General features: G+C 42.4%; 1 protein-coding gene across 1 annotated transcript in view; it reads left to right on the forward strand.

Annotated features, from left to right (window-relative positions):
* The first annotated feature begins 3,869 nt into the window (after positions 1–3,869).
* The window catches only part of LOC103509296, a 31,216-nt gene continuing 19,048 nt past the window's right edge, over positions 3,870–16,037 (forward strand). Inside the window, exon 1 of the mRNA XM_017444127.1 lies at positions 3,870–3,966. Within this exon, the coding sequence (XP_017299616.1) occupies positions 3,913–3,966 (54 nt within the window). The 5' untranslated portion in view covers positions 3,870–3,912. The remainder of the gene's footprint in view (positions 3,967–16,037) is intronic.

Raw genomic sequence — 16,037 nt, forward strand, 5'->3', positions numbered from 1 at the left:
CTGCAAGCTAACTAGGCTGACTTGTGCCATATTAAACCGAACGAAGGTGGTCCAGGATTTATTATTTTAAAGTCTTTACAAAGTCAATCAATTTACAATTTATCAGGTACATTTTATTAGGTACTAGCCGGAATCCGTCGCTTCGCTCCGGATTTCTGCTAGTATACTAAACCCTTGAGGCATGGCCGTTCATATCACACATATTCATTTTTATATATTAGATTATTCGTTTTGGATTGGCACACAATGCACCTACATAGTTCCATAATAATAATAGTAGACTCTTGAGTGGAAGGTAACCACTAGGCGAGGTTAACGCCTTAGGCGTTCTCTACCACCTAACCCTTAGAGAAACGGGAATAATAGTATTGGACAAGGAACAGGGACCAAGAATAGGAAGGGTTGAAGATCTTGTAAAGGGAAGAAAAGGGAAAAAAACAGACAAAGGGACGAAACGGGAATAATAGTATTGGACAAGGAACAGGGGCCAAGAATAGGAAGGGTTGAAGATCTTGTAAAGGGAAGAAAGGGAGAAAAAACAGACAAAGGGACAAAACGGGAATAATAGTATTGGACAAGGAACAGGGACCAAGAATAGGAAGGGTTGAAGATCTTGTAAAGGGAAGAAAGGGGAAAAAAAACGGACAAAGGGACAAAACGGGAGAAATACCATTGGACAAGGAAGGACCAACAAGGTAACAGGAAGTGGTGGTGGTCGTGGAATGGAAAGAAGAAGAAGGATAAAGGGAGAAAACTAGAGGAAGAGTATTGGACAAGGAACAGGGACCAAGAATAGGAAGGGTTGAAGATCTTGTAAAGGGAAGAAAGGGGAAAAAAACGGACAAAGGGACAGAACTTTGACATCACGGCATACGCTCCCGTAAGCGATGACGTCACATCAAATGTCCCAAACAAAGCTCCCGAAAAATGGTTTCGGTTATTCCAGATGTGGAAAAGTATCTGTCTACTACAAATGTATATTTGTTTGATGACAAGTGAGTTGACCTCAAACGAACAGTAAAATTTCAAATCCACCTTGGACAAACAGACACTAAAGCTGGTTAATCCCTCCTACCACAGCAATGCTTGAATCAGTTTTTGGGCTAAAAAATTGTGTCCAAATGACTTGGGAGGTTTTGAAAAGTACCGTTACTACTAATCCGAAGTCCTTCAACCAATAACCCAATATATATATTTATGTATATGAGGGTAGTCCACTTAACCAATGCTGACATCATTCATGCAGTCATTTACAGCGAAATGCAGTGGATACGTTAAAACTTCCACCATATAGGTACAAGACATTTTAGAAATAAATGGCATTTTAGAAATACTAGACATTTTAGAAAAGGGGAAAATAATCCATCGTGTACACAAAATGGCAGCGAAATCTTGTGAAAGCACCACAAAGAGAAATTGCCAACAAATTCATCTTTTCCACCATATACAAGACATTTTAGAAATACTAGACATTTTAGAAAAAGGGGAAAATAATCCATCGTGTACACAAAATGGCAGCGAAATCTTGTGAAAGCACCACAAAGAGAAATTGCCAACAAATTCATCTTGAAAGCGCTCGTGTTAAAAGAGAAACTTGTTTACAACGAGCACACAATTCTTTGTCTGAGAAAAGAAATATCATGGAACAAAGTAGGGCATGCGAAGCGCTCAGCGTTCCGAACAGAAATGGTTTCAATCAGGGTGTTTTTATCCCCCCTCTCGAACCCGCGTCGCTGTTGTACCCCTCAACCTGCAAACTTCCCCTTCTCTTAGTCTTCTCTCAACCTCTACGCTTCCTCCTCCACCTCCTCGCTTCCCCTCTTCAGCTTACTCTTCCCCTCTCGTAACGCACGCTTTATCCGTCTCTCCTGTCTTCTTCCTCCCACAACCTGCTCTCTAAATTCCCCCTTGTCTTTTCAGATCCACCTCCACCGTAGTCTTTCCTTTCACCGAACGCTGCCCTTGCTACTCCAGTTACTTCTCACTCTTCGTCCATTCCTTGCCCGCCTAAGTCTCGGGGTCCCTCATCACATTTCGCGTCTACCGCCTCTTCCACCGTTACTCCACGTACTCCCAACCTCGCTGCTCCAGTTTACCTCTTCATTCTTCATCCATTCCTTGCCTCTCCCTCCAAGTCTCGAAGTCCCTCTGAACTCCCCCATCTTTCGCGTCTTCTACCTCTACCACCGTTACTCTACGCACTCTTTACCGTTTCCCACTTTCCTTCAGCCTCCCAACCACCTCTTGATCTTCCTCCAACTCCCCCACTTTCGTGTCTTCCACAGTTACTCTACGTACTCCCAACCTCGATGCTTCGACTCTTCGCCCACTTTTCTCCTCCCTATCCCTCTTTTCTCCAACCCTCCAACTCCCCATCTTTGCCCATTCTTCATCCCTTCCTTGCCTCTCCCTCCAAGTCTCGAAGTCCCTCTGAACTGCCCCATCTTTCGCGTCTTCTACCTCTACCACCGTTACCCTACGCACTCTTTACCGTTTCCCACTTTCCTTCAACCTCCCAACCACCTCTTGATCTTCCTCCAACTCCCCCACTTTCGTGTCTTCCACAGTTACTCTGCGTACTCCCAACCTCGATGCTTCGACTCTTCGCCCACTTTTCTCCTCCCTATCCCTCTTTTCTCCAACCCTCCAACTCCCCATCTTTGTTCACCCCTTTCCCGTCTCTCAACCTCCCAACCACCTCGAACTGTCCACCCTTTCCCACCTCCTCCACCGTCTAAAGCTCCTTTCTCGCCTCCCAACCACCTCAGTTCACCCCTTTTCCACGTTCAACCTCCCAACCAGCTCTTGATCTTCACCTCATCCACCGTCTAAAGCTCCTTTCTCGCCTCCCAACCACCTCAGTTCACCCCTTTTCCACGTTCAACCTCCCAACCAGCTCTTGATCTTCACCCCTTTCCCGTCTTCCAACCTCCCAACCAATTCCCGCTTGTTATCCTTTCCTTCCCCTCCAGCGCTAGCGTCTCAACCTCCTTTCCCACCTCCCAACCACCTCCCCTTCCCCGCCACGTCTCCAGAGTCTCCTAGCCCGCCTGGGAGAGACTGGGCGCGGTAGAGGTGTGGGGGAGTCACGGGAGAGCCATGTTGAAGAATGGGCTGATCGGGATGTGGGAGTTGAAAGGGAGGAAAGTTCGGTATGAGCGCCAGGCGAGGGAAAAACGGGCGGAAGAGGGAAAACGGGTGGCGAAGGGAGAAAAATGGGAGTTTGCGGCTTGGAAGACGGGGGAGGGGGGTGTTGTTGAGTTTCAGTTTTTAAAAAAGGTAAAAATTGTTCTTCTTCTATTCATCCCGTAATATTTCTGTAATGTGGAACGTGATTTGAGAGTTTTGTGAAGCAGAAGTTCTTTTTCGCCAGTGACCAGGCAGGGTTGAAATGCAGTATCTGATGAACAACGAGTAAAGCTAAAAACACACTACCATGGTAGACGTTATGTCACGTTATGGCAGTGTGTTTCTACCTTAACTGAAATCAAATGTCGCGTCACACACTATCAGGTCTACCTGATAGGCGGACCTGATACTGAGTAGCTAAGTATCATCCTTAAAAGTAAACATACACCTGCAAAAACATAACGCTTCAAGATGTTAGGTACAGTGTTTATAAAACTAGATAACATGTGTAAATGATGCTGCAGGCTTTGCAGTGTAAAACCCCCGTCACTAAAAACCTGCACAGGTATACATACATAAAGTGACGTTCAATCTTTATCAAACAGGCAACCAAACGTAATAAAAACACATACAGACGGACAGTCAAACGAACAAACCATGTTAATACAAGGTCTATCATAAATAAGTGAACATTTTTTCTTTTTCTTTCCCAGGCACAGAAAAGACGGATCTCCTGAGTATTAGTTGTCTTCCAAACAAAACAAACAAACGAACACTTTGTTTATGCAACCAGCGTGGTTAGGATCTGTCAACCTTCACAATGTATCCGAATTAGCTGTAAGTATATGGAAGACAAATGTAGGCTAGATCGCAGGTTCGATTCCCGCCCGGGGCGACCTTTATCCTAAACAGGTAATGTTCATTTCGTTCTCGGAACGGCTGGCATCCTCCGATCCTGTCTACCTTCTCTCTTCGAATTTGGAACGATAAGACTTCCTTTATCACAGTGCCCTCTATCAAACCTCTTGGGGGAAAATGCATCTGCCTCGTTTTGAAAGAATTCAGCAAACTTCGGTTTTCGACCTTCGTTTCCTGGACTGAAAACGGGCCCGATCTTTCTTTTCCTTTCACTCCTTCTGTTCCTTCTTCTCCTCCTTCTAGTCCCATCATCATTTCTTCCTCCTTTCACCTTACACTCCCATTCATCATCCTTCCCCACTATCTATTTCCTTCCTTCAATTAAATAGTTTAGCTTTATCAAGTTTCGCCATTTTTATGTGTAACCCTATCCGACACAAAGGTTTAACATCTTTCAAGGTAGGTTCTAATGAAGAATTATCCACTATTAATGAATTTATGAAGCAACAAAGTAAAATAGTAAGAATTATCCACTCAAGGGTAGGCACATTTGACTCGGTGGTGTAATGAAGCAAGCTTTAAGAGATTCGGATTCAACTGAAGCTGTGAGTGAGCAAGAGATCCTCTCCGAATCTACGCATGCGCAGGGATAAAGGGACTGTCGAGTTCTATTCAGGAAGAAACCCTGTCAGGATCGTAGCCCCTAAAACTTTTTTTTTTTTTTTTTTTTTGCCAAATTTCCCTTGTGTGTCCACAGCGGACTGTCGAGTTCTATTCAGGAAGAAACCCTGTCAGGATCGTAGCCCCTAAAACTTTTTTTTTTTTTTTTTTTTGCCAAATATCCCTTGTGTGTCCACAGCGGGTTAATGTTTTTAAAAGCTCTCTCTCTCTCCCTCCCTCCCCTTTTCTCCCCTTTCTCCCTTTCTCTCCCCTTTTCTTTTGTTTTGACCGGCTTTAATTTTCAGTTCGAAAAAAAAAACAATTATAAAAAAAGCTCGACCTCTAAGCTTTCTCTCTCTTCTTCCAACTACCAGCGTGAGACAATTAGGTATCTTTTCAATTCTGATTTCGTATCTTTTTTCAAAACCCCTTTTGTTTAATGTTTAACGGAATGCTTTTCGTAGTTGAAAAGGAAGAAGAAGAAGAAGAAGAAGAAGAAGAAGAAGAAGAAGAAGAAGAAGAAAGAACGGAGAGAAATTAAAAAAGAGGAACTCTCAGTTTGAAAATTGGAAGTGGAAGAGTGAAAAGAAGCAGAAGAATGAGTGAAAGAATGAGTTATCTATATGTTTTGGGATCTGACTCATTGACTGACCAGTGACCAGTCCACTCAAAAGAGTAGAGCCGTATTTTATGAGACTTTTTTTTTTAGATTCAACCAAAGAGATTCCGCTTTGGACGTCCACACTTGCAGGCCATTTAAGTATTTTCAATGGTCCTCTGAAAGAGGGCATCTGAGTGAAATTTTGCTATTTTTTCATGAGAAAATTCCAGGAATTAAAGAGTCTGTCCCTCATGTTAAGGGAGATGTTTTAATACATGGTTTCTGTGGGTAACCACTATGGAATGTGCTTTGGCAGTCAGTGTGTTGAAGTTGAAAATTCACATCTCCTTGGTTGAATCTAAAGAAAGTCACATAATAAAATACGGCTTAACAACAACGACTCACTTAATAATAACTCACTCACTTTTTACACATCTTTTATAACTCAGTCTCCACACAGATTGTCTAGGTGGGAGTTAGAAATTTGGGAACGAAGTCAATTGAGAGGGTGGCTGCTGAGGAGGTAGGAGGGTACGTCGAATGGTAGTATTCACAGTTAAATGTTAAAGGTTATCATGTCATAGGTCAATGTATGCTGTCTGTCTGAACTTTTCCCCCCCGATTTGCTAACAGGTTATACTCGAGATAGGATTGTTCTGGAAAAAGGGTTTCGAGAATTCCGGATTTGTTGGTGTAAGTAGGGCCATCGACTATTGGTATAATAGATCCCCCCCGGATTTGCTAACAGGTTATAGTCGAGATAGGATTGTTCTGGAAAAAGGGTTTCGAGAATTCCGGATTTGTTGGTGTAAGTAGGGCCATCGACTATTGGTATAATAGATCAGTTGCGCTTACTTGGGTGATGTTTCAGAGTCATAGAGCAGGAAAAATGAGGACCAACGGAATTTTTCTTTTTCTTCTACGACTTCTAGATCCCGAGATAAATCGATTTTAAAAATACCAGTAAATCGTGAACTTTGACATCACGGCATACGCTCCCGTAAGCGATGACGTCACATCAAATGTCCCAAACAAAGCTCCCGAAAAATGGTTTCGGTTATTCCAGATGTGGAAAAGTATCTGTCTACTACAAATGTATATTTGTTTGATGACAAGTGAGTTGACCTCAAACGAACAGTAAAATTTCAAATCCACCTTGGACAAACAGACACTAAAGCTGGTTAATCCCTCCTACCACAGCAATGCTTGAATCAGTTTTTGGGCTAAAAAATTGTGTCCAAATGACTTGGGAGGTTTTGAAAAGTACCGTTACTACTAATCCGAAGTCCTTCAACCAATAACCCAATATATATATTTATGTATATGAGGGTAGTCCACTTAACCAATGCTGACATCATTCATGCAGTCATTTACAGCGAAATGCAGTGGATACGTTAAAATTTCCACCATATACAAGACATTTTAGAAATACTAGACATTTTAGAAAAAGGGGAAAATAATCCATCGTGTACACAAAATGGCAGCGAAATCTTGTGAAAGCACCACAAAGAGAAATTGCCAACAAATTCATCTTGAAAGCGCTCGTGTTAAAAGAGAAACTTGTTTACAACGAGCACACAATTCTTTGTCTGAGAAAAGAAATATCATGGAACAAAGTAGGGCATGCGAAGCGCTCAGCGTTCCGAACAGAAATGGTTTCAATCAGGGTGTTTTTATCCCCCCTCTCGAACCCGCGTCGCTGTTGTACCCCTCAACCTGCAAACTTCCCCTTCTCTTAGTCTTCTCTCAACTTCCACGCTTCCCCTTCTCTTCGCCTTCTCTCAACCTCTACACTTCCCCTCTCTCCATTCTTTTATACCCCTCAACTTCCACGCTTTCTCCTCCACCTCCTCGCTTCCCCTCTCCAGCTTACTCTTCCCCTCTCGTAACGCACGCTTTATCCGTCTCTCCTGTCTTCTTCCTCCCACAACCTGCTCTCTAAATTCCCCCTTGCCTTTTCAGATCCACCTCCACCGCAGTCTTTCCTTTCACCGAACGCCACCCTTGCTACTCCAGTTACTTCTCACTCTTCGTCCATTCCTTGCCTGCCTAAGTCTCGGGGTCCCTCATCACATTTCGCGTCTACCGCCTCTTCCACCGTTACTCCACGTACTCCCAACCTCGCTGCTCCAGTTGTTTAATGTTTAACGGAATGCTTTTCGTAGTTGAAAAAGAAGAAGAAGAAAGAACGGAGAGAAAATGAGAAATTAAAAAAAAAAGAGGAACTCTCAGTTTGAAAATTGGAAGTGGAAGAGTGAAAAGAAGCAGAAGAATGAGTGAAAGAATGAGTGATCTACATGTTTTGGGATCTGACTCGTTGACTGACCAGTCCACTCAAAAGAGTAGAGCCGTATTTTATGATATGACTTTTTTTTTGATATGACAACCAAAGAGATTCCGCTTTGGACGTCCACACTTGCAGGCCATTTAAGTATTTTCAATGGTCCTCTGAAAGAGGGCATCTGAGTGAAGTAATAGACATGAAGACATAGGCACACAATATGTGAAGATTGTGAACACACTCATACAGTGTTGTGAGAAAAAAGTGCTATCTCTATCGACCAGCTACAGTTAAAACAATAGTATTATAGGTGGAGTAATCAAAGACAAGAAGGAGCAGAAGAAGGTAAGGAAAAGAAAAAGCCTGAAAAGTGGAGTACAAAGAGGAGAAGAACAACAACAAAGTACGGAGAAGAAGAACAGAAAAGAAGAAGAGAAATACAAAGAGGGAGAGAAAGAAAAGGAGAACGAGTTAAATGTTAAAGGTTATCATGTCATAGGTCAATGTATGCTGTCTGTCTGAACTTTTCCCCCCCGATTATCCAGGAATTAAAGAGTCTGTCCCTCATGTTAAGGGAGATGTTTTAATACATGGTTTCTGTGGGTAATCACTATGGAATGTGCTTTGGCAGTCAGTGTGTTGAAGTTGAAAATTCATATCTCCTTGGTTGAATCTAAAAAAAGTCACTAAGTCACATAATAAAATATAACGGCTTAACAACAATAACTCACTTAATAATAACTCACTCACTTTGTACACATCTTTTATAACTCAGTCTCCACACAGATTGTCTAGGTGGGAGTTAGAAATTTGGGAACGAAGTCAATTGAGAGGGTGGCTGCAAGGAGAACGTACTGTTAAAAACATATCTTGGGTTCTTGGAACGTGGTACGGTATTTTACGAGTACCATAACATCACACACGTGTGTACCTTTGCACGTAAGATCTTATGTTCTTTCCTTTTTATGCTTTCTTCCTTCATCATCCTCTTCTTTCCCTACTCCATCTTTTTCCTCCTTTTTGTTTCTTTTTCTTCATCCCGGATTTGCTAACAGGTTATAGTCGAGATAGGATTGTTCTGGAAAAAGGGTTTCGAGAATTCCGAATTTGTTGGTGTAAGTAGGGCCATCGACTATTGGTATAATAGATCAGTTGCGCTTATTTGGGTGATGTTTCAGAGTCATAGAGCAGGAAAAATGAGGACCAACCGAATTTTTCTTTTTCTTCTACGACTTCTAGATCCCGAGATAAATCGATTTTCTTCTCTCTCTTCATATTCCTCTCCCCCTACATCTTCCTCTTCTTACTTCTCTTCTTCTTCTTACTTCTCTTCTTCTTCGTTTTCCTCTTCCTCCTCCTCCTCCTCCTCCTCCTCCAACTTTTCGTTTTTTTTTTCTTTTACAACTCGCCTCTCTTTCTTCCAATGTTTCTTCTTGCTTCTTACTCCATTTACCACAGCAATGCTTGAATCAGTTTTTGGGCTAAAAAATTGTGTCCAAATGACTTGGGAGGTTTTGAAAAGTACCGCTACTACTAATCCGAAGTCCTTCAACCAATAACCCAATATATATATGTATATGAGGGTAGTCCACTTAACCAATGCTGACATCATTCATGCAGTCATTTACAGCGAAATGCAGTGGATACGTTAAAATTTCTCCTCCCTCCTTCTCCTCCAACTTTTCGTTTTTTTTTTCTTTTACAACTCGCCTCTCTTTCTTCCAATGTTTCTTCTAGCTTCTACTTTGCTTCGTACTCCATTTATAATGTGTTCCACTTCTTTTTTCATGTCTTACGTGACTTGCAAAATCGGAGGAGAGGTTGTGAAACTAGAGTTCTAACTGGCGAATCTGCGAATACTGAAAGACTATTGTGAGAAAAAACAAGTTTTTTTGGTTTTTTGGCTTTATGGTTCTCTGGACAAAATTTGCACTACCATTTTCGTGTTCCTGGTAAAAAGACCTTTAATTTGATATATAGGTCGACCAGGTTTTGGATAAATCCTTCTATGGGAACAGACAGAGTGACAGACGACACCGAAGCGAATACAATAGTCCGTCCCTTATACCTTTTTATTACTATTGTAATAATAAAGGAAGGACGGGACTAAAAAGGAAAAAAAAACTATTGTTTTCTCAAATCCTTCTATTGTTTTCTCAAATTGCCCCATGCCTTTCATATTTAAGAGAAGCTGTTGCATGCTCTCTTGGTTAAAATCCTGGATAATTTTTCAAGGAAAAAGTTAAATCCCAGACTTGTCTTGGAAACCTGAATAGATAAATCTTGGAAGCAACCTCCTTGGCGGAGTGGGTGCCACACTAGGCTTGCACGCAGGAGGTCCGGGTTCGATTCCCGGCGGGGCCAAGTTTTTTTTCGGCTTTGTGCTTGGAGTTCGGGGTGCACTCAGCCTCGAGAGGACAATAATCGAGTAGCGACCAGTGGCGGCATTACAAGTCGAAGAGACGAGCGATAATAAATATGATGATTGAGTAAATGAAAGACTTGTAATACTGTGATACCCAGAAAGTTGTGAGAAACTCTCTGCTTTACCACAAAGATACCATGATTTTTTTATTTGATAAATCTTGGAAAGTTGTCTCAAAAATGAGAAAAGGACAAGGATTGAAGGGCAAAGAAGGTGCAAGGGCCAAGTGAGAATGGAAGAAGAGCAAATGAAAAAGGGAGGGAAACTAGACTAGGGGGGGACCAAGAAGGTAACAGGAGAGGTATCTGAAATGGGAAGAAAGGGAGAAAAAATGGACAAAGGGACAAAACGGGAATAATAGTATTGGACAAGGAACAGGGACCAAGAATAGGAAGGGTTGAAGATCTTGTAAAGGGAAGAAAGGGGAAAAAACGAACAAAGGGACAAAACGGGAATAATAGTATTGGACAAGGAACAGGGACCAAGAATAGGAAGGGTTGAAGATCTTGTAAAGGGAAGAAAGGGGAAAAAACGGGACAAAGGGACAAAACGGGAGAAATACCATTGGATAAGGAAGGACCAACAAGGTAACAGGAAGTGGTGGTCGTGGAATGGAAAGAAGAAGAAGAAGGATAAAGGGAGAAAACTAGAGGAAGAGTATTGGACAAGTAACGGGGGCCAAGAATAGGAAGGGTTGAAGATCTTATAAAGGGAAGAAAGGTAAATGAGGGACGGGATTTTCCCGCGGGGCATATCGCATCATTTCGTATGGTGGTAATTATTTTCTGCCTCCCCCAACCACAGGATTGTAGAAAAGTCTTGCTGTAAACTCCACAGGATGATGGAAAAGTCTTGCTGTAAACGTACCTACATGTTAGTAGAGAATCGGTCCATTGAGTCTCGTAAACTCAGGTGGTATGGTACTTTAGGAGAATCGGTCTATTCAGAAGTTGGGACTTTACGGTACTTTTTGAGTACCCATTTAGAAATTTGTGATTTCTCGGTTCCTCTATTGCTCATCAATTAATTATTATTATTTTTAAGAGGTTTCATGGAGGAAACTGTAACCTGCTAAAGGTCTTTTCTACTGCCTAAGTCCCCCCCCAAGTTAAGCAAGGTCTTCCCTCAACCTCATAGGTATGTGCCTAATATCATCCAATCAAATATACGAGACCTTGTTTAGACTGCTGAGGTAAAGAGACTTTTCAGTCCTATACGAGCAGGATAAACAAGTTATATTCTAAGTATCATGTCTCAACCTTGAAAGTGTGGCCCGTCTTCCAAGTCAAGAGTTTTTTTTTTTTTTTTTTTTTTCTGGGGTCAAGTGGGTTTTTCAAAAAAAAAGAAATTGGGAGTTTTTTTTTTTTTTTTTTTGCTGAGGTCAAGTAGGTTATGCAAAAATAATGAAATTGGGAGTTCTTACTGGACGCCATTGGGTTCCATGAAGCCAGTAGGCAATCCAGCCTGTGTCTTCATCTATCCATCTCCCAAGTTAGGAGTTCTCTTTCCTTTCTCTCACAGGCTAAGTGGGTTATGCAAATAATGAAATGAAACCTCACTTATAGTGAAGAGTTCCCGGTTTCCTATTCCTACCAGTGTTATCCTAGTACCCCTACTACTCAGGAATGTAAATAATATGGGTCACATGTCAGATGTGTGAGGGAGAGAGAAAAGGAGAGAAAGAGAGAGAGAGAGAGGGAATAGAAGACATAATGTTGTGAGGAAAAGAAAGTAGAGACAGGAGAGATTAGGACGTAGGAAGAGTGAGGAGTATAGAGGGACGAATGGAAAGAGGGAGGGATAGAGAAAGGAACAGATGGAAGAAAGGAGAGAAAGGAGAGAAGGAGAATACAGAAGAGATTAAAATGTAGGAAGAGAAAAGGGGATAGAGGAAATGGAAGGAGACAGAAAGAGATGTAGAGAGACCAATGGAATGAGAGCGAAAGCGAGAAAGCCAGCCGTTCCGACAACGAATCATTATCTTCCTCCTCATGTTTGGAATAAAATCCGTCCCGAGCGGGGATCGATTCCCGCAGCCTAGCGCTTACAAGGCAGACGCTCTACCCTGCAAGCTAACTAGGCTGACTTGTGCCATATTAAACCGAACGAAGGTGGTCCAGGATTTATTATTTTAAAGTCTTTACAAAGTCAATCAATTTACAATTTATCAGGTACATTTTATTAGGTACTAGCCGGAATCCGTCGCTATCACACACACATTCATTTTTATATATTAGGTTATTCGTTTTGGATTGGCACACAATGCACCTACATAGTTCCATAAACGAATTCCTTCACATTATGCCCTGGTGTTTTCAACAACCTCGTTATTAAATTCACACAAAGTGAGTTGAGATCTCATTCTAGCACCCACATAAGTGGAAGGGAGAACCATCAGCTATTCCCTCGGGAGCTGAGAGCTCCTCACCTGGAGAGCTCTTCTGGTTGTGTGGGGTGAATAGAATTGAATTTGGCCGGCAGCGAGCTTGTTAAACCGCTGACTTCTTTTAATCTTATAAAAAGGAAAAAACTATTGTTTTCTCAAATCCTTCTATTGTTTTCTTAAATTGCCCCATGCCTTTCATATTTAAGAGAAGCTGTTGCATGCTCTCTTGGTTAAAATCCTGGATAATTTTTCAAGGAAAAAGTTAAATCCCAGACTTGTCTTGGAAACCTGAATAGATAAATCTTGGAAGCAACCTCCTTGGCGGAGTGGGTGCCACACTAGGCTTGCACGCAGGAGGTCCGGGTTCGATTCCCGGCGGGGCCGAGTTTTTTTTCGGCTTTGTGCTTGGAGTTCGGGGTGGTGGTGGTGGTCGTGGTCGTGGAATGGAAAGGAGAAGAAGGATAAAGGGAGAAAACTAGAGGAAGAGTATTGGACAAGTAACGGGTACCAAGAATAGGAAAGGTTGAAGATCTTATAAAGGGAAGAAAGGTAAATGAGGGACGGGATTTTCCCGCGGGGCATATCGCATCATTTCGTATGGTGGTAATTATTTCCTGCCTCCCCCAACCACAGGATTGTAGAAAAGTCTTGCTGTAAACTTACACATTGAGTCTCGTAAACGCAGGTGGTATGGTACTTTTGGAAAATCGATTCTGAAATTTTGGACTTTACTATACTTCTTTGAGAACCTATTTAGAAATTTACTAAGAAGACCTGAAGGGACGCTGCTAAAGGATGTTATGGAAGGGACACTAGATGGAGCCAGGTCACGTGGCCAACCAAGGATTCTGTGAATAGATAACATCAAGCAAGGAATGGTTGAGTATCACATCACTTGAGGCATTGAACCAACTAGGTGCCAACAGAGACCTCTTCAGAATGGCAGTGTCAACATCAATCTGGCAATCATCGACTGCAATGTCGACACAATGAATGAATTAATTTAGAAATTTGGGATTTTCTCGGCTCCTCTACTGCATCATCAATTGAAATATAAAGCCATATAGGTTTTGCCTTTCACATAATGGATACCTATCCAATGAAAGAGACCTTTAGACTGCTGGGGTAAGGGGACTTTTCAGTCCTATTCCTTGTCTGTCTGTACTGTACCAAATTCATAAGACCTTGTTTAGACTGCGGGAGTAAAGGGACTTTTCAGTCTCATTTTGGCAGTATAAAGAGGGTATATTCTATTCTATTCGAGCAAGATAAACAAGGTATATTCTCAACCTTGAAAGTGTGGCCCGTCTTCCAAGTCAAGAGTTCTCTTCCCTTCTGCTCAGGCCAAGTGGGCAAGTGGGTTATGCAAATAATGAAATGAGACCTCACTTATAGTGAAGAGTTCCCGGTTTCCTATTCCTACCAGTGTTATCCTAGTACCCCCTACTACTCGAGAATGTAAATAATATGGGTCACATGTCAGATGTGTGAGGGAGAGAGAAAAGAGAGAAAGAGATAGAAAGAGAAAGAGAGAAAAAGATAGAGAGAGAGAGAGGGAGGGAGAGAGAGGGGGGGGTAGAAGACAGAATGTGAGGAAAAGAAAGTAGAGACAGGAGAGATTAGGATGTAGGAAGAGTGAGGGGGGTATAGAGAGACGAATGGAGAGGGGGAGGGATAGAGAATGAGAAAGGAACAGATGGAAGAAGGGAGAGAAAGGAGAAAAGGAGAATACAGAAGAAATTAAAATGTAGGAAGAGAAAAGGGGATAGAGGAAATGGAAGGAGACAGAAAGAGATGTAGAGAGACCAATGGAATGAGAGCGAAAGCGAGAGAGAGAGAAAAAGAAAGAAAGAGAGGAGAAAATGGGTAAGAACTGTAAAAAGTAAAGAGGAAGAAATGGGTGTCATAGAGAGAGAGAGAGAGCTAGGAAGAGAGAAGAGAGGGTTCCCCTATGTGAGAGGGAAAATGGCAATGGGGGAGAAGATAAAGAGAGAGAGAGAGAGAGAGAGAGAGAGAGAGAGAGAGAGAGAGAGAGAGAGAGAGAGAGAGAAGTACCTACCTGCCAACACCAGGAGGGGCCATTGTCGAAGTCAGGCCCGGGGCCCAAATAGGCCTCAAACAACAACAACAACAAGAGGAAAAGGAGGGGCCATCGTCGAAGTCAGGCTCAGGGCCAAATAGCCTGTGAACAACCCTGGTCCGAGCACGCTGCTTTGAACAGATTTTACTTTCTGTTTTTCCGGACCGGATGGCACGGGGGTGCTTACAACTTCCTGTTGCCTGGAAGACTATGGTTCATTCTCGAGGTATAGAGGGTAAAGTTTGGGCACTATGTACCAAGAGAGGGAGAAAGAAAAAAAGGAAGAGCTAGGGAGAGAGAAAGGGGGTACCTGTGTGTGTGAGAGAGAAAAGAAAATGAGTAGAAATTGAAGATGGAGATATGGGTGTCCTCAGGAGAGAGAAAGAGAGAGAGAGATGGGTGTCATAGGGAGAGAAAGTAAGAGAGAGAGAGAGAGGGGGTGAGAGAAGAAAATGAGTAAAAAGTGAAGATGGAGATATGGGTATCCTCGGGAGGGAGAGAGAGAGAGAGAGGGAGGGAGGGAGGGAGATGGGCTTCATATATCAGTAGGGACATAAGTGGTAGGTTGTTAGGAGGAACTGGGTCATATGCCTCCACACATAGGCTCTTTTGCCTCTTCGTTGAAGGTGAGAGAAGAAAATGAGTAAAAAGTGAAGATGGAGATATGGGTGTCCTCGGGAGAGAGAGAGAGGGATAGACTTGATATATCAGTAGGGACATAAGTGGTAGGTTGTTAGGAGGAACTGGGTCATATGCCTCCACACATAGGCTCTTTTGCCTCTTCGTTGAATTTATGACTAATTGAGACGAAGATGAATGGAAGAAGGGAGAGAGAGATGGAAGATGAGGAGAGAGAGAGAGATGGAAGATGAGGAGAGAGAGAGATGGAAGATGAGAGAGAGAGAGATGGAAGATGAGGAGAGAGAGAGAGAGAAAGGCTGAGGAGAGAGAGAGAGAGAGAGAGAGAGGCTGAGGAGAGAGATGGATGGAAGGAAGGAGAGAGATGGATGGAAGGAAGGAGAGAGATGGATGGAAGGAAGGAGAGAGATGGATGGAAGGAAGGAAGGAGAGAGAGAGATTCATTTATGGATGGATGGAGGAAGAGAAAGAAAGGAGGGGGGGAGAAAAGCAGAGACATAGAATTGGGACGAAGATGGTGGAGTAAGAGTAAAGAGAGAGAGAAAAATAGATGGATAGAGGGAGGGAGCGAAAGAGAGGGAAAAAGATGGATGGAGGAAGAGAAAAAGAAAGAAAGGGGGGGAGTAGAGGTATAGAATTGAGAAAGAAGAGGAAGATTAGAGGAAAAAGAGGAAGAGGAGAGAAAGAAAGATGGAGGAGGAAGAGGAGGCACAGATAATTTTGTGTGATTATGATTACCGTTACCGATAATTTTGAAAGCAGTTTAAAGCACATTATTTAAATTTTACGTACAAACAGTTCCGTTTGAAAGTGATGTGTTATAGTGAATTCACCATACCGTAAGAGAAAAAGAGAGATCTGTGCATATTTCAGCAACGCGAAAAGCATTCCGGAGGAAAAGAGGGAATTTTGGTATAACCTACAGAATTCCAAGGGAAAAAGAGAGGTCCGTGGAAAAGAGGGAATTTTCAAACGGGC

The sequence above is a fragment of the Diaphorina citri genome, unplaced genomic scaffold (assembly GCF_000475195.1).
Source record: "Diaphorina citri unplaced genomic scaffold, Diaci psyllid genome assembly version 1.1 scaffold484, whole genome shotgun sequence".
Classification (NCBI taxonomy): Eukaryota; Metazoa; Arthropoda; class Insecta; order Hemiptera; family Psyllidae; genus Diaphorina; species Diaphorina citri.